The following is a 21,307-nucleotide window of genomic DNA, read 5'->3' on the forward strand; positions in this document are numbered from 1 at the left end:
GGAACAATTTAACTTCTGGAAACGACTCCACAGTTTGGAGCCTAATCCACGCCTCTTTTGGATTAAATTGTCTACTAATTAAACTCAAGTGATTTAAACATTCATCACCTTGCACTGCACCTCTCAGAAAACAAAAACAAAAGCGAAAAAATCCTGGGGTTTGAAGTGGGGAAAACAGACACCACACACAGACGCGCAGATGCACGCACATCCCCCACGTGCGCACACATACACACGCACGCGCGCGCGCACGCGGCCTGTCCAAAGAGCGCGGGGTTTGGGAGGCGCCCGGCCACCCTGCCGGAGTCTGCGGGCGCTGCGTCCTGCCCGGTGCGTTGGCAGTTGGCGACCCCCCTCGACTCCCCCTCCGCCGCGGGCTCCCCGTGGCCTTCGGAGGCTCGGCCAGTGGCTCCAAATGTTTTCCATATTTGTTCAGCCTCCATAACTCGCCGAGCCGGGCCGGCGCGACCCGCCCCCGCCGCCGCCGCCCCCGCAGCCGCCATGGGCAGGGAGCGGCCCGGCCGCGGCGCGCGGAGCCAAGGGGGACCGCCAGCCGCCGACGCCGCGGGGCCCGACGACATGGGGCCGAAGAGGGACGCGGGGGCCCCCAAGGAGAGCGGGGAGGAGGAGGCCCGGACGTGCTGCGGCTGCAGGTTCCCGCTGCTGCTCGCGCTGCTGCAGCTGGCGCTGGGCATCGCCGTGACCGTGGTGGGCTTCCTCATGGCCGGCATCAGCTCCTCCCTGCTAGTCAGAGACACTCCATTTTGGGCTGGGATCATTGTAAGCATCGAGTCTGTTTTGCCTGAGCGCGTTTGCCAGACAGGAATGCCACGCCGCATGGTCGAGTTACCACTAACCCACCTGCATGCGCCCTTCCCCGGCAACAAGCCTCTAACTCGCGCCCGCTCAGGGACCGATGCCCGCCGGACCGGGATTGCCCGGGCCCGGCGCGGCGGGGCTCGTGTCCTTGTCCTGCTTGCGGCTCCGAACGCCTCCGACACTCCTGACCCTCGGGCGCTGGAGCTGGGGAGGCGAGGCCCAGGCTGCTCATTCTGGTCACGTTGAACATTCTCAGTAACAACAGCAGATCCACTTCGGCTCTTTCCTCCCCCTATCCCCGCGGACACCACCCTCCTCCCTTCAGAACTAGCAAAAAAGTGAATAAGTTCATCTTGTGAAAGCAAGTTGGGAAAAATCCTGCCCCATTGGGTAGAGTTGATTTTATTTTTTAAATCGAAGGTTCCATTAGGAAGCTTTAGAAAACAGTGGTGGAAGGCAGGAAATGCGAATATAGCAAGCACAGCCTTAATCCACTGGAGTCTAAAGTGGGATAAACCCAGGGCGCTGGCCGAGGCGGGAGTCTATTTGGGACCCAGCTAATGGATGTACTGTTCCAAGCAGAACCCCGCTCAGCTGTTGTGTTTGCACACAGCATACTTCAACTTAATTAAACGTTTTCGCTGATACGAAACGGGTGCCATTTATTGAGCACCTACTTGGGCCTGTCCTGCTAGAGGCCCTACATATTATTTCTAATCCTCACATCAGTCTATGGTATAGTTCTTATCCTTCCATTTCTCAGCTGAGAGAACCAAGGTCATGAGTTAGCAAATCAGCCAAGTTGATACCTCTTTGCTCCAGAATACATTTGCGCTTTCCTCACTAAGCCATGCCATTCCTACATTTAGTTTGTAATTTTAATACTATATGATATTGCCTCGGAGTCACTAAAATCTCTTCCACCTGCATCATTTCATTTGGTCTATGGAACAGTGCTTTGAGGTTGGAACTGTCATTCATCTGTGGACATGAGAAAACAGGCTAAGAGAAGTTAAATGACATTCTCAACGTCCAGAGGTGAGGCATGGGAGAGCGAGGAGGGACCAGGATCCACGTTTATGGTTCCCGGTCTCACGTGGCATCCTCACCGTAATTACTGACCAGAAGAACCGTAGCTCACAAAACAACCCTCAAAATAACTTTGTATCAGGGACAGATGTTAAAAACACCTGATTAAATATGCATTGATGCCGGTATTTTCTAATTAAGAGTATTTGAACTCTCAAATTCTTGCAGAGTAATTTAAAACTTTTAATTTGTGTACTCAGAAGTCCCATGAAATTATCATGATTGGAGTTTTCTAAATCAAGTGATTTTAAAAATAGCTTTTCACTAAGATATACTGGGTATTTTAGTAACTTCAGTGACTGTCAACAGACTCAGAGGGAAAATATGTCTGTTCTTTAAGGCTAGGCGAATTCATAGAAGAAAGGAATGAAACTTCTCATATGGTGGTGGTTTTGAATATTATTTGCCAATGTGTTTTCTATCCATTTTTTACTCCAACTTTAAAAAAAGTCCAGTACCAAAAAAGCAGATTAGCTGGGAAAAAATTGTCTTAATGTTCAAGACTGTAGCGTACAAACCTTGCAACTGAAATTTCATGAGTGCCTGGTAGGAGCATCACATGTTCCTAGCTGCCCAGGAAGTTCCTTGGGTGTATTGCAAAGAGCGTTATCTATAGCCAGTTCTGTTTTTTTTTTTTCTTTCCAATTTTCCAGGTTATGATCTGGGATTCACTTGACGTTTTCTGGTAGTGGTATCTGTGCTGATGATATTTGTAGCTTTCTCTTTTCAACGGAGAGCACATGTAGCGCAGAGCAGTTAGTGGAAATGGCCTGAGACAAGTGAGGAGGGACCCTGAGGAGCCTGGCGAGGAAAAATTCAACCCAGCTGGGCCAAGGCTGCAGGCAACTTGTCCCCGTCTCCCACAGACACCATGCTTTTTGTCCTTGTCAGGCTGTCTGTGGTTGGTCCCGGGGCACTCTTCCAAGTTTTCAGGAAGAGAAAAGGCAAGGAGGCAGGATGGTAAAGTACAGAAGCAGAACTCTGCCTGGAGACAAACCTGGCCCCCCACCCCTCACCATTATTCGCTGAATAACTCTTAAGTGAGTAACTCAGTTAAGGCAAGTTCCTTTAACTTTTCCAGGCTTCTGTGTCTTCATTGATGAAATCCAAATGTTAATAATAATTCCTACCTCTTAGAGTTGTCCTGAGGAATAATAGATAAGTGAATACATGTTCTTACACCTAGAGTCCTGACTTGGGGTACACACGTTCAGTGAGTGTGTGCTTTTTATTAGCGAAGCATGGAGCAGTCACTGGTAGCAGCACTCTTGGAAGTAGCAGTAGCTCTGTTTTATCTCTTAATCACGAAGAACAGTCCCTTTGGACTTGCTCCATCTCCAAGACCAGTTTGAACCCTACAGGAGGAGGTATCAGCTCGGCCATCTCACCTTTCTCTGATCTCAGCCAAGTTACTCTTAGCAGTCTTAGCGGTATTAGTTGAGTCTGGTACTTTCTGAATGACACGACTGAGCGACTAAACTGAAAAACTGAAAATACTTTCTGAATCTCTCTGGAAGTTTCTAAAAACTAATTTGGGGGGGGCGGGGGGAAAGGGCCTCCTCAGGGTCATTTTTTCCTTGGGACAGGGAGTTATTCTGGCCTGGTATATCTGCCAGGGAATACTGGAAAGTTTACCCTGTTTAGCAGACATGCTAGACCAAAGTACAGGTCAACACTCCCTGGAAATAGGGCAGAGTCAAACCTGCTTCTGGAAGGTATGCTGAATTCAAGCAGGGCACCTAGGCTGAGGCACCCTCCCCATCCACAGCTTGACCTGCTTCACTCCTCTATTTCTGTTTGTATTGGTTGCCTCTGACCATGATACTTCCTTCATTTCACAAGGCTTGCTATCCCATTACTTTGGGATTTGGGTATCACCATTCCCATGATAGAATCTAGGTATACGGATAAATTCATTTAAGCAACTTCTTCCTGACCAGTATCTGGGTGACTTGAGGTATATGCAGTGAAATTCTAGTTATAAAAAAAAGACATTGGTGTTCTCTGATCTGAGATTTATGTCGAGGAATTTTAGAAAAACAACTTATTTCTTACTTACCTCTCCCTCTCACTCTCCATCAGAGAGATGACTGAAGTCTTTTTACTTCAATTACAAAAGATTCTCATAAAGGAAAGAAAAAGAATGGAGCTGCTGTGGAGGCTATGTAACCTGTAAGAGTCCTATTCTTCTCTTAAATTTTTTTCTACATAGCTTGAGGGTTGCAAGTCACTTCACAGGGACAATGCAAAGTGAACCAGGGTCTTTGAGGATGCACTTGGCTAGGGGAAAGGGATCCTAGGAAACACAAGTTTGCGCAGCATTTTATTCTATTAATGGCTTGAGTAGCTAGGTTGAATAGGCATTTGAGTTTGTCGTCATTCCAGAATTATTCTTGATGAAAAGCTGTGTGGATTGAAGAAGTTTGAGAACATTGGGGCCTTTACTTCCATTTTACTTAATATGATTTTGGTTTAGGTGAAGCCTAACATGTTTGAATCTTGACTTATTTTTCTTTACTCAGTAACATTTGTTGGGGATGTCTGCCCAGCTAGGTATTGGTTTAAAAATAATGAATCATATACTAGAAGGAGATCCCCCGAGATCCTGATGGACATGTGTCCTTATCATATCTGACAGTAATGAATACTTCCGATTAAAAAATTTAACCTACGCAAATATTTTCAAAGTCCATTTACCTTTCAGAGTATTTCACTTACAGTGATTTATTTGCTTTGGCATCTTTACTCTGAAGTCAATTTAAGAGCAAACTCTTGCTTCTGATCCCAATGGGGATGTTTAGTATTTGTTAGTCTCTTGGCCCTTGTAGGGAATATTCCCATGAAAAGTGGGAATTTATTCACCTTATTGTGGTTTTAGTTTTCTTCACTCTTGCTCCATTGCTCACATACCCCACCTCCCATCCCTGTCTACCTGGAATAAAATCCCTGAGATATATACTACATGAATCACTTTATTTATTTATTTTTTCCATTTATTTTTATTAGTTGGAGGCTAATTACATCATTGCAGTGGTCTTTGTCATACATTGAAATGAATTAGCCATGGATTTACATGTATTCCCCATCCCGGTCCCCCCTCCCACCTCCCTCTCCACCCGATCCCTCTGGGTCTTCCCAGTGTACCAGGCCGGAGCACTTATCTCATGCACCCAACCTGGGCTGGTGATCTGTTTCACCCTAGATAATATACGTGTTTTGATGCTGTTCTCCCGAAACATCCCACCCTCGCCTTCTCCCAGAGTCCACAAGTCTGTTCTACACATCTGAGTCTCTTTTTCTGTTTTGCATATAGGGTTATCGTTTCCATCTTTCTAAATTCCTTATATGTGTGTTAGTATACTGTAATTGTCTTTATCTTTCTGGCTTACTTCGCTCTGTATAATGGGCTCCAGTTTCATCCATCTCATTAGAACTGATTCAAATGAATTCTTTTTAATGGCTGAGTAATATTCCATGAGTAATATTGGCTGAGTAATATTCCACAGCTTCCTCATCCATTCATCTGCTGATGGGCATCTAGGTTGCTTCCATGAGTAATAATGGCTTCCATGTTGCTTCCATGTCCTGGCTATTATAAACAGTGCTGCGATGAACATTGGGGTGCACGTGTCTCTTTCAGATCTGGTTTCCTTGGTGTGTATGCCCAGAAGTGGGATTGCTGGGTCATATGGCAGTTCTATTTCCAGCTTTTTAAGAAATCTTCACACTGTTTTCCATAGTGGCTGTACTAATTTGCATTCCCACCAACAGTGTAAGAGGGTTCCCTTTTCTCCACACCCTCTCCAGCATTTTTTGCTTGTAGGCTTTTGGATAGCAGCCATCCTGACTGGCGTGTAATGGTACCTCATTGTGGTTTTGATTTGCATTTCTCTGATAATGAGTGATGTTGAGCATCTTTTCATGTGTTTTTGTGCCATCTGTATGTCTTCCTTGGAGAAGTGTCTGTTCAGTTCTTTGGCTCATTTTTGATTGGGTCATTTATTTCATGAGTCACTTTAGAAAGTTTAAGAAAAGGGCTTTTAGGGAAGAATGTTGTTTTTCTTTAATATCATTCATAAAACTTATGAATTATACTAATTAAAGAGTCCTGCTGCTGCTAAGTTACTTCAGTTGTGTCTGACTCTGTGCGACCCCATGGACAGCAGCACACCAGGCTCCCCTGTCCCTGGGATTCTCCAGGCAAGAATACTGGGGTGGGTTGCCATTCCTTTCTCCAGGTGATCTTCCTGACCCAGGGATCGAACCCATGTCTCTTGTGTCTCCTACATTGGCAGGTGGATTCTTTACCACTGTGCCACCTGGGAAGCCCTGCATAGGCTTTGGGGATGATCAAATAAAAAGTAAAGGAGGTAATTCTCTTTAAGTGTATTAGGTGTCCATGGGGCCATTATGTATTCTGACACATGACGGTAGCCAATGTGTGTTGAATTGAACTGTATTCCACACTTATTATTAGAGTTTCTGTTTGAACTTGTATATATCCACTTTAAACTATGGTTTGAAAAAATGACCTACAGATGTGTTTTCCAAAATAGAGAATTTTAAGTTTATTGATAATGCTGAAAAACACCGAGAAGTAATAATAAGGAGTGTCTAATTACTCCATTTTGGGCTCTTGCGTTTCAGAAATATTCAGAGTATGTTAACTTAGCATTTTTGAGATATTTTATTTCAGGTTATAAGATGACTGCAGGATTTAAAAAAGAGACAAGAAGTCACATGATATATTTTGCATTCCCCTAATTTGAATAAATTAAGACAAAGTGAGATTGATGTGGCTGAATGGTAGATGTCAGTATTTGCAACCTTACCTTTTTCCAAAGAAAGCAGTAGTATAGGTTTTCCTAATATTTGATCTAATAGTTTCATAGGTTGCCATTATGATGTCTACTTTCAATTTGGTCTGAGGAAATCGATGTTTTCTAGACGTTTTCTTGCAATTAGCCTTGCCCATGACGTTTCTATTGAGGGTGTTCTTTACCTGGGCCCACTCTCCCGTATTGCGCCCTGCAGGACTGCCATCAACATTAAAGGCTACACACAAAGGTAACATTAAAGGATACACACAAAGGTAACATTAAAGGATACACACAAAGGTATGTGAAGGATTCACTGCGCGCGTGTGTTTCTGTGTTACTGTAGAACAAGGGTGGGATCCACTCGTTACACTGTAATTAGACACCATTTCACTGCAAAGCATAGTTCACTTTTAGGACTTAGGTCCTGGCAAACCAGGACTCGAAAGAGCCCATCAAAATCCAGAGTTGCGTGAAACCTTGTGATGACATATTTAACCGTCTAGTTACTACTTGCTGTAAATATTCAAGTCTAGGTTTCATACAATGGGTTTATAAGCCGAAGGGGAACTTCTTTTATTTTTTTAATTTTTTTTTCCATTTATTTTTATTAGTTGGAGGCTAATTACTTTACATCATTGCAGTGGTTTTTGTCATACATTGAAATGAATTAGCCACGGATTTACATGTATTCCCCATCCCGGTCCCCCCTCCCACCTCCCTCTCCACCTGATCCCTCTGGGTCTTCCCGGGGAACTTCTTTTAAAATATGGATGTTGGGAACAGTATTTGCAACTGTATGAAAGCATATCTTAGAGGCATGTCCTCCTTCACATGGTTTGGATGCTGCCTCAGATCCCAGTGTGTGAGATAAAACTTGGCAGGAGTAGCAGTCAGAAGCCTGAGCAAGGCAACTCACTTGATCACCCCTATAGATTTTAAAATTTATATGTGTGAACTTACATGTACAGCAATAACTAAAATACATTTTCCTTTCTGTCTTAGTCTGCCCCAGCACGTGGGGGGTTCTGGTGAGGAGCTCTCTCCCTAGCTTGCAGATGGCCTCTTACTTGCTATGTGCTCATGTGGCCGTTCCTTGATGGAAGTATGAAGATAGAACAGGGGATCTTTCTCTTCCTCTTCTTCTAAGATCACCAGTCCTGTAGGATTAGGACCTCACCTTATAACTTCTTCTACCCTAATTACCTCCTAAAAGCCCTATCTCCAAATACAGTCACATTGAGGATTAAGGATTAAACATAGGAATTGGGTGGAGGGGGGCATAATTCAATCCATAGCCCTTTCAGTGAGGAATATCCACTTGTGCAGCCACCCCAGTGGTTCATAAATGTGTCTTCTCATCTTTTTCATGAAGATCCTATGGCTTTCATGGAACATCTAGAAGTTTGAATATTGTGAGCCAATTAGCTGACAATTGGCAGTCTGTGAGGTGGCATGACTGAGGTTCATGCCAGTAGTGAAACATGGAGGAAGGTATTTTCAAGGCATTTTACTAGTTGGTTTTTTTGGTGTGTGTGTGTCAAATTTCAGTAAAAATAAAAATCAAGTAGATTAAGGTGGTACATACAATTCTAAGGGTAGCTTAGGCATTTCATTTGTCCCCCCAGTTCTTTAAAGCTTAGGACTCACCGTTTAGTAAATCTCCGACTTTTCTTATTGCTCCAGGAGTGAGTCACTGGCAGGATCTAGCTACATGACACCCTGACTTCTGAGGCAAGGAAATGAGGACGGCAGGCTGAGCCCGGCCTTGGGGGTATGCTCAGGTTTTCAGCAATTGGATGAGCCCTCTGGCCTCTGGGAGCCGTGATCTCAGGCTTGGTCTTTCTAGAATTCAGGGAAGCCAGCCCTTTCCCCGAATAATATACAGCTGATACTTTTTAATATGCAGCTGATGCTTTCTTTGTAATAATGCAGCTGATGCTTTCATTTTCTGATGATGATTTTGAAAATTAGGTGAACAGTCTTTGTTCTGTAGAATGGGTCAAAATAAAACCCGAGGGGTGCTCCCACCTGGGGGTTCATGCTGTCACAAGCCTCCAGCCCGCAGCCCCTGCTGGACCCCTGCTTTGGTCTGCCATCAGGGCTTCTCCCCGGTTCCCCCGTGGCTCAGTGGTAAAGAATCTGCCTGTGATCCAGGAAACACAAGAGATGTGAGTTCGATCCCTGGGTAGGGAAGATCCCCTGGAGGAGGGCATGGCAACTCTGTCCAGTATTCTTGCCTGGAGAATCCCATGGACAGAGGAGCCTGGCGGGCTACAGTTCATAGGGTCTCAGAGAGTTGCCCAAGACTGAAGCGACTGGACACTCACGCACAGGGCTTCTCATCTGATCCTGTTTGTCCAGCTTAGAAATCCTGAACTGTGCTGCACAAACCCCAACCACCCCAGAGAGAAAGACTAGAGGAGTGACTAAAACCTTCTGATACACCGCCTTTTGGTCCAATCCCAGTCCAAAACGAGTAGTAAACACAGGCAGGGCCGTGGTTCCAGTCGATGCTCTCTGATCTAAGGTTGCTAGAGCCACATCCACAGCCTAACACAGTCATGAATCTGAGTGTCTCAGTGCTGTCTTTCCTGCGCTCTGACATGAGGCTAAGTGGCTGTTAGAAAGCAAATGGTTTGTTCACAAATTGCATTCCCACATTCTGCTGAAGAAGCTCGCTGGGCCTGCTTCTGTTGTTGCAGAAATGAGCAACTTCTCCCTGGCTGGGAGAGGCTGTGGAAACCTCAAGGAGGCTCTTTTAGCGGCATCCCACTCAACTGTTGTTTTGAAAGTGTTTGATTCGGCATTCGCTGTAACAAGCCATTAAAATCCCTTTAAGATAGATTGTTATCAAGGCCTCTCTCTTGTGTAGAAGATAATGACAGGTGACAAGAAAAAAAAAAAAAGGGAATCGCTAATGTGTTAGCTAGACCCTGACTAGGGAATGGATTTTTGCTTTATTACTAAGGGAAAAAATAACACTTACCAGCTTCCTTCTAAAGTATCAGGTGTGGCACACATATCAGGCTGTTAGCCATGCCATTTAGCTCTGCCAGGAAAAGTATGAAGGAGGCATTTTCTCAGATAAGGGAAATAGCGTTTCAGCCTTCATCCTTTCTGGTGGAGGGTGGAGGATGCAGGGAGAAGAACCCAGGAAGAAAATCTCTCCTGTCTCAGTGGAGGGGTGTAGCATCGGAGGCAGTGAAAGGGCAAGCTAGGTCTCTGTAAGGTGGACACTTCATAATTGAAGCAAAATAACTTCTCCATGACTGCCTACAAATGAAAGGCAGAATTTGACCATTTTAGTGTACACGTTCCACGTTCAGAAAGTTTGTGCATGTCTGTCATGCGCCTGGCTACTCAGATGCTGAAACAGACAGATCAAACCACTCAGGCTGGCTTTGTCACGTAACCTTTCATGAATAAGTTGTCTGGGATGCCTACAATGAGAGGGTTTCAGAGTTAAGGGCCCTGAGACCAAACAAAAAATTTTAAAATGGACATAAGGTAACGGTAACTATTGTGTTCGAGAACCGTCGGTAAACAATTCTCATTCAGTCACCGAATCTAGTGCGTCACGAATTTTTCCACCTGGAGACCTCCCTGAAGGCTTGCTCCCCCTTCTCCCTGTCCTCACACACACATCACAAAAAGCTCAGTGTCTTGCTAACCCATGTTGCCATGGAAGGGAAGAGAGGAAATGCGGGAGAGGCTACAGGCTGCCTGGGGACACTGACCTCTTCATGATGAAGAGGACAAAACACATTTTAAAGAAGTAATGTTACTATATATTACTTGCTGTTCCATTAGATCCTGTTTTGTTGTTGTCGTTGTTTTGGTAAAAATTACTCTTCATTAGAAAAGCCACCTGATAATGTTTTTTAAAGGCTGTACAGGATGGTTCTCTCATTTACGCTCCAGTTATGATTGACTTTGTATTGATATACTGTATAATTCCTATATACTGGACCATTTCATCAAATTTCATTTATTCTGCTGTTTTAGAGAGATGGGCCCAGGAGTATTAATGTAGAATTATATGTGCAATCATTTCTCAAGTGGGACCTAATTTGAGAACCTACTTAATTATGCCTATATCATAAAATACAGTCAAACTGTATACCTCTGCATGTGTGTGCAAGTCACTTCAGTCATGTCCCATTCTTTGCAACCCTATGGACCATAGCCTGCCAGGCTCCTCTGTCCATGGGATTCTCTAGGCAAGAATACTGGAGTAGATTGCCATGCCCTCCTTCAGGGCATCTTCCCAACCCAGGGATTGAACCCATGTCTCTGATGTCTCCTGCATTGGCAAATGGGTTCTTTACCACTAATACCAACTGGGAAGCCTCTCTCTACCTCTGGAGTAGGCTAAATCCACATTTATAAGATTACTTTCGCTTCTGAGGACTTGAAAAATCCCAAAGTGGAACAAATGAGCTGTACTTAATTTTTCCCACAAATATGTAGCACTTCTAACCCTTGTGTTAATTCATGAGAAATGCTGAAACACAATTTTAGTTTCTCTTATATTCTTTGAAATAGATTACTTTGCAAAAGTATGTATTTGTAGAACCTATTGATGATTAGCTTCTGGTAAGTCACCACCAGAGTGAGGTAGGTGGTTGAAAAGCAACAGAACAGAAACCTATAAAAAAAAAAGATTGTTGTTTAGTCGCTAAGTCATGTCCGACTCTTTTACGACTCCATGGACTGTATCCTGCCAGGCTTCTCTGTCCCTGGGATTCTTCAGGCAAGAATACTGGAGTGGGTTTCCATGCCCACCTCCAGGGGATCTTTCCCACCCAGGAATTGAACCTGCATCTCCTGCATTGCAGTTGGGTTCTGTACCACTAAGGCACCTGAGAAGCCCTAAAGAAAGATTACTGACTTGTAAAACAGAAACCTTTCACATTTAGCCATTCTCGCTGTGTCTTTCCATATGCCATACACGTTGCCGCCAGGAGCTGTGTGTGGGGGAATACACACACACACACACACATGCACACACACATACAGTCAACTGCAGTAAGTTTAGAAACCAAGTGTTTGACCAAAGTGGCCCAGAGGAAGGTGTGATTAATCCTGTCTGAGAAGAATCAAAAAAGACAAGGAGAGCGGCCTGAGATTGTAAGAGGGGCTCTAGTTTTGGAATAAAACAAATGTGGGTACAATCCCAGCTCTACCATGTTCAAATAAATTTAGGCTATTTTTATTTTTGTGTGGGTTTGAACAAGTATGGCCAGTTCTATACAATCCTACGATTTTAACTGTGAAAAGGTATAACTGTATAATAGCATGCATGTATATATGGTAAGTCGCTTCAGTCATGTCAGACTCTTTGCAACGCTATGGACTGTAGCCTACCAGGCTCCTCTGTCCATGGGATCCTCCAGACAAGAATACTGGAGTGGGTTACCATGCCCCCCTCCAGGGGATATTTCCAACCCAGGGATCAAACTCTCATCACTTTACAGCTCCTGCTTTGGCCAGAAGGTTGTTTACCACTAGCACCTCCTGGGAATCCCATATAATAACATAGACAAAATAATAAAGCAACTTCCTATCGATTCCTCAAGTTCTAATATTTTGTCATAATTGTTTTCATTTTGTTAAGAAAGAAAACACTGCAATACATTGAAGTTGCCTCTTTCCTTTCTTAATCACACTCTCCTATCTCACCCTCCTTCTCCAGAGGTATCTATTGATTATGTCTTGAATTTGGTATTTATCATGACTATGCATGTTTTCATACTTTTTAATGTATAGATTCATAATCAACAATTATTTTCTGTTTTAAATTTTATATAAATGGTAGCAAATATCATTTTTCAATATTGTTTTTGAGATTTATTTATAATAACTCATGGATATCATTCATTCATTTTTGCTATATTTCATTATACAAGTATGCAGCAATTAATTTACTCATTTTCCTGTTAATGAAAATTTAGGTTGCTTTCAAAAGAGAATTTTTTCCTTGCAATTACACACAGTGACATAGTGGACGTTCTGTTCCATGGCTCTTTACACATACATTTCAAAGTTTTTAAAGAATATTCCTATTATTGTGTCTTCAGATACAGACATTTTCAACTTTTTAGATATTGCCAAATCAGTACTGCAAACCTGAAGTTGTGTAGATTTACACTCCCAGTAAGTCAGAAGTCCCACCCACTGTTCTATATACATGCCAAATTTTGTTACTTCCAGACAATTTTAACTTAAAAAAAAAACCTTTTATTTTTTAATTAACAAATTTTAGTGCAGTTTTTAAAAGTTTCTTTCCATTTGCAGTTACTACAAAATATTGTCTATATTGCCTAGGTTGTGCAACATCCTTGAGCCTATTGTACATCCAATATTTTGTGCTTCTCATCCCCCCTTTATTTGTTTTTCTCTTTCTGACTTACTTCACTTCGTATAATAGGCTCTAGGTTCATCCACCTGATTAGAAATGACTCAAATATATTCCTTTTTATGGCTGAGTAGTAGTCCATTGTATATATGTACCATTGCTTCTTTCTTTATCCATCTGTCAGTGGATGTTTAAGTTGCTCCCCTGTCCTAGCTTTTGTAAATAGTGCTGCAGTAAACATTGCCCGTCTTCTTATATTGCTCCTCCCTCAACTCTGATAAACGCTAGGTTGTTCTATGAGTCCGCTTCTTTTTTGTTATATACATTAGTTTGTTGTATTTGTTAGATTCCACATAAAAGCAATATCATACAGTATTTGTCCTTTGTCTTCTTCTGTTTGATTTATTTCACTTTGCATAATGTTGTTCAAGTTCATTTATTTGGTTGCAAATGACAAAATTTCATTATTTTTTATGGCCAAGTAGCAGATAATTTTAGTTTTTGCCTATCTTATTAGTGTGCAATAATATCTTATTTTAATTTGTATTTTTCTGATTACTACTGAAGTTGAACATATATGTTTATTGACTGCTTAATTGTGTTTTCTACCCTTTATTTATTCAATGAATATTTTCTGTGAGTTGTTTTTCTCTTACTTCTTTTATAAGATTTATTATCATTGTGACTTAGTGTTTGTGGTTTTAGGTGCTGCAAATATCTTCTCCTAGTTGGTATCATCTCTTTTACTTTTGTTTATGATGGTTTTGTTGTGGAAAATACTTAATTTTAATGCATTTATATATAGTAAGCTTTTTATGGTATATGCTTTGATATATTTTAAATATTTGATATATTTTAAATATATATATTTTAAATCTCCCCCTACTTCAAGGTCAAAAAGGTATTCTTCTCTTGTGTTTTCTGAAACTATTGAAGGTGTGCTTTTGTATTTCTATCCTTAAATGGTCTAACTTTTTGCATATGGATGCGAGGTAGTGTTCATATTTTATTTTTGGAGTGTTAATTATTTTAGTACCATCAATAATCAGTCCTTTCACACTGATCTGCAATTTCCATTTATCATCTACCAAGTTTCCGTATTAGATTTGAGGAGTGTATCTATGATTCTCTTCAATCTCGTTGTTTTATTTGTCTGTCACTGTGTTGATATCACACTATCTAAATTAAAGTAGCACCATAATGCATCTTGCTGTAAAGATGATGGCATAAGCAAATCCACCCTACTCTTCCCTGCATGTTTGCTCAGTCACTCAGAAGTGTTCAACTCTGCGTGACCCCATAAACTATAGCCCATCAGGCTCCTCTCTCCATGGGAATCCCCGGGCAAGAATACTGGAGTGGTTGCCATTTCCTACTCCAGGGGACCTTGTTGACACAGGGATCGAATGTGTGTCTCCTGTGTTTCCTGCATTGGCAGGCAAATTCTTTACCACTGCACCGCTTGGGAATCCCTACCCCTATCTTACTCTCCTTCAAAATTGTCCTGAGTCTTAGCTGTATTTTCTTCTGTATATATTTTAGATTTGGCTTCTCATGTTCCAAGAAAAATACTTTTGTATTTTCGTTCAGTTTGTACTTTCTGTGTGAGAAAAGAATATCTCACCATTTATTTGAATTTTCTCTAATATCCTTTTTGGTTATCTTTTGATTATTAATTTCAAATTAACTGCTTTGTGCTCACTTCATGTGTTTTCCATACTATCAATACTTTAACATGTGAGACTTTGTGATCTAGTATGTGACTAGTTTTTTTTATAAATGTTCCATTTAGCTTGGAAAAAATGTGGATTCTCTCATTTTGAAATTAGGGATCTGTATTTCATTTAACAATCAAGCTTTTCAATCATGTTGTTTAATTTTCTACATCTTTATTAATATTTTTTCAACTTGATATGAATATCACACTGAGAGATATGTATTCAAATTTCCCAACGTTAGATGAATATGTTTCTCCTCATTTTCCCATTTTCATGAAACATTTTTAGTTTACTTAATAACTACATACAAGGTAGTGATTATAAAATATTTCACTAGTCTGAGGTTAACAGCTATTTTTTCCCATTAAAAAATATACCATTTCATTGTCTTCAGACTTCAGTTATTGCTGCTAAGCAGTTTGGTGTAGAATTATTTTTCCTTTATAGATAACATGCCCCTTTCCTCTGGTTGCTTTTCTGATTTTCTCTCTTTGGGGTTTTGTAGTTTAACTACAATATGCCTATCTATGGGTTCTATTGTGTATTTCCTGAATCTAAGATTTTTGTGTCTTTCATTAATTAAAAAAATTGAGCCATTATTTATTTTTTCCAAATATTATCTCCCTCTTCTCTTTAGTCATTTTGCTGGAAATGCTGTTAGATGTATTTCGACATTCTTATTTTATTTTCCATATTTCTCAACCTCTCTGTTAAGTTTCATCTCTCTGTATCCTCTGTGCCATATTTCGGCACATATTTTGCCATATTTCATATCTATTCTCTAGTTCAATATTCCCCTTTTCAGTTGAATTTAATCTGCCTCTTACTTTTCCAGGAGCTTTTAATTCCAATGATTTTATTTTTCATTTCTAGAGCTCCTATTTTGCTCTTATTGATTTTTTAATATGTTCCTGGAATTTTCAAAAGTGCTCTGTTGTTTATTTGTATTTTCAATTCCTTCTTTTACATCTGTTTATTTTGAATGTACTTTGAAAAATGTTTATTTATTCAAATATGTTCACAGTAGATGGTTATGTAAAAAGTTACAAATCACATATATAATATAAAATTATTTTGTAAACCAATAGTATAGTTATATAGTGAATGTACTTTTTTATAGGCTCTATTTGTTAGTTCTGCTATTTGAAATTCATGTGGGTTTAATTCTGAGAAAGAGGAAAACAGAGAGGAGAGAAAGAGAATGTGTGTGTGTGCATACATACACATTTATATGTGTGTGGTTGCTGGCCTTTGCTAATGAATTGGTTCTTCATATGTTTGGTGTAAGTGGTCTGTGAGTTCATTTTCTAAGAGGCTTTATATGTGATAATTTGGTGTGGTATAACCTTTCCAGACAGTTTGCCTTGCCAAGTGTCCCAATGGTATCATGATCCAAGAACTGCCTTTTTAAAAAAATTTACCTATTTATGGTGGAAAATTTTCAAGCATACTCAGAAGCAGATAAAATAGTATAATGAATTCCTATGATTCCATCATCCAGTTTTAGTAATTATTACAAGATGATCAATGCTGCTTTATTTGCCTATTCTGGCACTTTCTCCACACCGACACATCACACACTGGATTATTTTGAAGTAAATCTTGGATATTATGTAATTTCATCCATAAATAGTCCAGTAAGTCAAAAGATGAAGACTAAAAACTAATCAAAATAGCAGTCATACCTAACAAGTTAACAAGATGAAATCGGAGTTTGAACACTCCTGATTAACTCATGAATTTTTCTTCAGTTTGTTGAAATCAGGATCCCAACAAAATTCATGAACAGCAGTTGGTTCATATATTTTTTACGTCCCCTTTACTCAAAGATTTACCTTTTCTCTCTCCTTTGTCTTCTCTCTTTGCCTTTTTCCTTTCTTCCTTCTCTCCCTCTCTCTCCCTCTTAACAATTTATTTGTTGAAAAAGAAAACTTTTTTTTCAGGATCATTTTCATGTTACTTTCTACTTTCTCATCTTCATGGGTTTCAGGACTGTGCAAGTATTAAAATCCCTCAAAATCTCTTCCCCACACCATCAACTGAGACAAAACAATTTTCTTGATGAATTTCAGTGCTACTGTGTTAATTGTTTTGTAGTCCTATAAGGCCGTAGCCATTTGGGGGCCTACGTTTATGCCATGGTCTTAGTTCCATCTGTTAGCCTGTAAGAAGCTCAATGCATTTGAAAGTGTTTTATAGAGAGAAGTTTCTTATTATTTTATCCTTAATACTATGTAAAAGTGAAACCTCTTAATGCTTTAAAAATTTTTTCTTTGGATTTTTTTTGCAAGTTTCTTAACCTAAGTTACAATATTCTATAAAATGGGGTAATTTTTTTTCTTATTACCTTGCTTGGGGAATAAAAGAGCTGAAGTATACAAAGTGGGCAATGAGTATAGAGGATCTTTGAACAGAGTTTGAAGACTGAATATACTGGATTCAAAATGATGTAGGGAGGAGTACTATACCAGGATGATAAAGAAGTAACTTTATTGCTCCACAATTTTGCTGTTCATGCTTACTCAATCTTTTTTTAAAAGGTTTTAATGTCATTTACAGACTTCGTTTATTTTTGGCTGTGTTGGGTCTTGTTGCGGCATGCAGGAGCTTCTCTGTAGTTGTGGCATGTGGGCTCAAAAGCACGTGAGCTCAGTAGTTGCAATGTGTGGGCCTCTCTAGTTGCAGCTTATGGGCTTTGTTGTCCCACAACATGTGGGATCTAGTTCCTTGACCAAGGATCAAACTCCAATCCTCTGCAGGGGAGTGCAAAGTCTTAGACACTGGACCACCAGGGAAGTCCCCTGTGCTTATTCAGTTTTTTGAGGGTGTAATTGCAAAGCTCTCAGCAGTTCCTATGAAAGATTTATCTTGGCATAGATGTGAAAATCTGCATTGCAGTATGAAAATAGGACCCAAACTAAATGGACTCTACTTGAATGTCTGCTTGACAAGTCATGCACAGGATAGTTGTCGGATTTTTCTCTCAGTTTTCTGTAAGTGATTTGATGAAACAGTTGTGAGATTCTTTGGTTTAAAATTATGAGCTAATTTGCAGTCATTTGCAAGCTAGGTTTCTGAAACTTATAAATTGTAGCAGCTTTGTTCTGACACATCTCTTGCAGATCTCCCTAGCTTTCCAACCTTATTTTGGCAGGAACATCAAGGAAAGCACACTATATCTATAGGATTTGGAGGATTCAGTCTCCCTTCATCCAGCTGCTGGTCACAGGTTCCAACTCATCTTTATCAGTCCCATCAGGATAGTTTTCTAACATCTTCTAAAGCAACATAGGAGATATAAGCAAACATCTGCATAGCACAATGTGTGTTAAGAAATAGGGTAGTCACTAACAAGCACATTGTCCTCTCCACTTTTTCTGTGTTGATTCAACAGATCTGGCTAAACTCCACAGCAGTGCCAAGTAGAATGCAACATTGGTTAAAAATTTTTTCTAAACACGTGTATAAAATTGACCTATCATGAATTATACATATATATAATCTTTCTGTATATAAGAGATTTATAAAGATATGTAGCTATATTAATATCAAAATAAACACAGATATAGATATAAAATTCTGGTTATTGGATAGCTTCAAATCATGATAAAACCCATTACTTGGAATTAGAAAGGATATATTTTACCAAACAAAGGGCTTCAGTCTGGTATGTGCTTCTTAACACTTCATATTTCTTGGCCAGGCAATCAGATCTTTTATCACAACAAATCAGTTGAATCCACTCTCATTGCTGGCAATGGCAAGAGCAATAATTTCCTGAAGAAATGTCTCATAAATTCTTAGAAATTTTACTTCTACAATTTATTTTCCAAAGCGATCTAGATTAAAGAAAGTTCTAGGTGATGATAGACCTGCTGTTTTCAATTTATTAGCATATAAATCATTCATTTTGCTTCGATTGGAATGTCTTTGCAAACTCATAGATGAAAAGTCCATAGAATTACAGCAATTCAGACATAGATCTGTCAGGTAGCAACTCCTCAGGCAAGAAGACAATGATAGTAACAAAGGGAGAGAAAAAGACTGAGATGTTACAGGTGAGCTCAGCTCAGGTGTGGTTCAGCTAGTGTCGTCTCTCTTTAGGCTCTGCAAAGAAATAATTTTCTCTGAGAGAATTCATCATCTAGAATTACCTCTTTGCTGAGAAATTTTGACCTGGATCTTTATCAGCTTCTTGTAAAAATAATCTTACTTGCAAACTAAAGATTACAAATTGTTCCCTCCAAGAAATACGTAGAAATGCACAAATGGGGATGTGTGTCATAACCCAAACTCTTCCTGAGCCAGGTGGAACTTAATCCTTAGATGAAGAGAGTATTTCTTTTCTACATCTCTTCATTGGCAAATTTTACTGTAATGGAAAAATGAAAATAACAAGAGCAGAGCAATGAAATTCTGGGGTTGTAGATTCCTAAGGCTAGTGGAAAGGCATTGAGTATCTTCCTAATATATGTAAGCCAAATAAAACACTCCTTAGCAAAACTTACTAGCTATAAAAAGTTGTTGTTCAGTTCAGCTCAGTTGCTCAGTCGTGTCCAACTCTTTGCAACCCCATGAACCGTAGCATGCCAGGCCTCCCTGACCATCACTAACTCCCAGAGTCCACCCAAACCCATGTCCATTGAGTCAGTGATGCCATCCAACCATCTCCCCCTCTGTCGTCCCCTTCTCCTGCCCTCAATCTTTCCCAGCATCAGGGTCTTTTCCAATGAGTCAGCTCTCCGCATCAGGTGGCCAAAGTATTGGAGTTTCAGCTTCAACATCAGTCCCTCCAATGAACACCCAGGACTGATCTCCTTTAGGATGGACTTGTTGGATCTCCTTGCAGTCCAAGGGACTCTCAAGAGTCTTCTCCAACACCACAGTTCAAAAACATCAATTCTTCAGTGCTCAGCTTTCTTTATAGTCCAACTCTCACATCCATACATGACCACTGGAAAAACCATAGCCTTGACTAGATGGACCTTTGTTGGCAAAGTAATCTCTCTGCTTTTTAATATGCTATCTAGGTTGGTTATAACTTTCCTTCCAAGGAGTAAGCGTCTTTTAATTTCATGGCTGCAATCACCATCTGCAGTGATTTTGGAGCCCCCCAAAATAAAGTCAGCACAGTTGTTGCTAGCTATAGCTTTATTTGTAGTAGAAAAGAAGCTGCCATTTTGTGTGCTAAATTGCTTCAGTCCTGTCTGACTCTTTGCAACCCTATGGACCACAGCCTGCCAGGCTCCTCTGTCCATGGGTTTCCCAGGCAAGAATACTGGAGTACCCTCCTCCAGGGATCTTCCCAATTCAGAGATCGAACACAGGTCTCTTATGTCTCCTGCATTGGCAGGCAGGTTCTTTACCTCAAGCGCCACCAGCTTAGTTTAATAAAAACCAATAAAAATTTTTTTTCAAAATTATAATTAGTGTGCTATGTTTTAATGCTTATACAGTTATATTTGTAGTGTTTAGAGACAGATAGTTACAGTTTGCCCCCTCATCTTTTTTTATTCTTGTTGGAATTTTTAAATTGAAGTATAGGTGATTATATGTTATAGGTATAAAATACAGTGATTCATAATTTTTAAAGGTTATATTCCATTTATGATTATTATAAAATATTAGCTATATTTCCCGTGTTATACAATATATCGTATGTTATTTTATACAAAATTGTGTGTACATTTTAATCTCCTACCCCTATATTGCCCTCTCCCCATCTCACCACTGGTAACCAGTAGTTTGTTCTCTATATCTGTAGGTTTGCTTCCCTTTTGTTGTGTTCACTCATTTATTGTATTTAGATTCCGCATATAAGTGCTTATAGTATTTGTCTTTCTCTGCCTGACTTAATTCACTTAGTATAATACCTTCCAAGTCTATCCATATTACTGCAAATGGCAAAATTTCATTCTTTTTTATGGCTGAGTAGTATTCCATTATATATGTATATATGATATATATATATATATCACATCTTCATATATAGATCATATATATCACTATCATATATGTCACATATATATATATCACATCTGCTTTATCCATTTATCTGTTGATGGACACTTAGGTTGCTTCCATGTCTGGCCTGTTTTGAAAATATTGCTGCTATGAACATTGGGGTTCATGTATCTTTTCAAATTATGTTTTTCTTTTTTTCATGTGTATATACCTGGGAGTGGAATTGCTTTATCATATGGTAGTTCTGTTTTTAGGAACCTACAAACTGTTTTCTGTGATGACTGCGTCAATTTACATTCCCACCAACAGTGTAGGAGAGTTCCCTTTTGTCCATATCTTTGCTAACATTTGTTATCTGTGTTCTCTTTGATGAGAACCATTCTGACAGGTGTGAGGTGATACATCATTGTGGTTTTGATTTGCATTCCCCTGATGACTAGCCACGTTGAGCATCTTTTAATGTGCCTGTTGGCTATCTGCATTTCCTCTTTGGAAAAATGTCTATTTAGGTCTTCTGCCCATTTTTAAATTTTTTTTTT

The 21,307-nt window shown here is 40.1% G+C and overlaps 1 protein-coding gene across 1 annotated transcript in view; it reads left to right on the forward strand.

Annotated features, from left to right (window-relative positions):
* Positions 1-261: 261 nt before the first annotated feature.
* SSPN (sarcospan) overlaps positions 262-21,307 on the forward strand; it is a 44,957-nt gene continuing 23,911 nt past the window's right edge. Inside the window, exon 1 of the mRNA XM_020907342.2 lies at positions 262-780. Coding sequence (XP_020763001.2) covers positions 502-780 — 279 coding nt within the window. The 5' untranslated portion in view covers positions 262-501. The remainder of the gene's footprint in view (positions 781-21,307) is intronic.

The sequence above is a fragment of the Odocoileus virginianus genome, chromosome 23, assembly GCF_023699985.2.
Source record: "Odocoileus virginianus isolate 20LAN1187 ecotype Illinois chromosome 23, Ovbor_1.2, whole genome shotgun sequence".
NCBI lineage: Eukaryota > Metazoa > Chordata > Mammalia > Artiodactyla > Cervidae > Odocoileus > Odocoileus virginianus.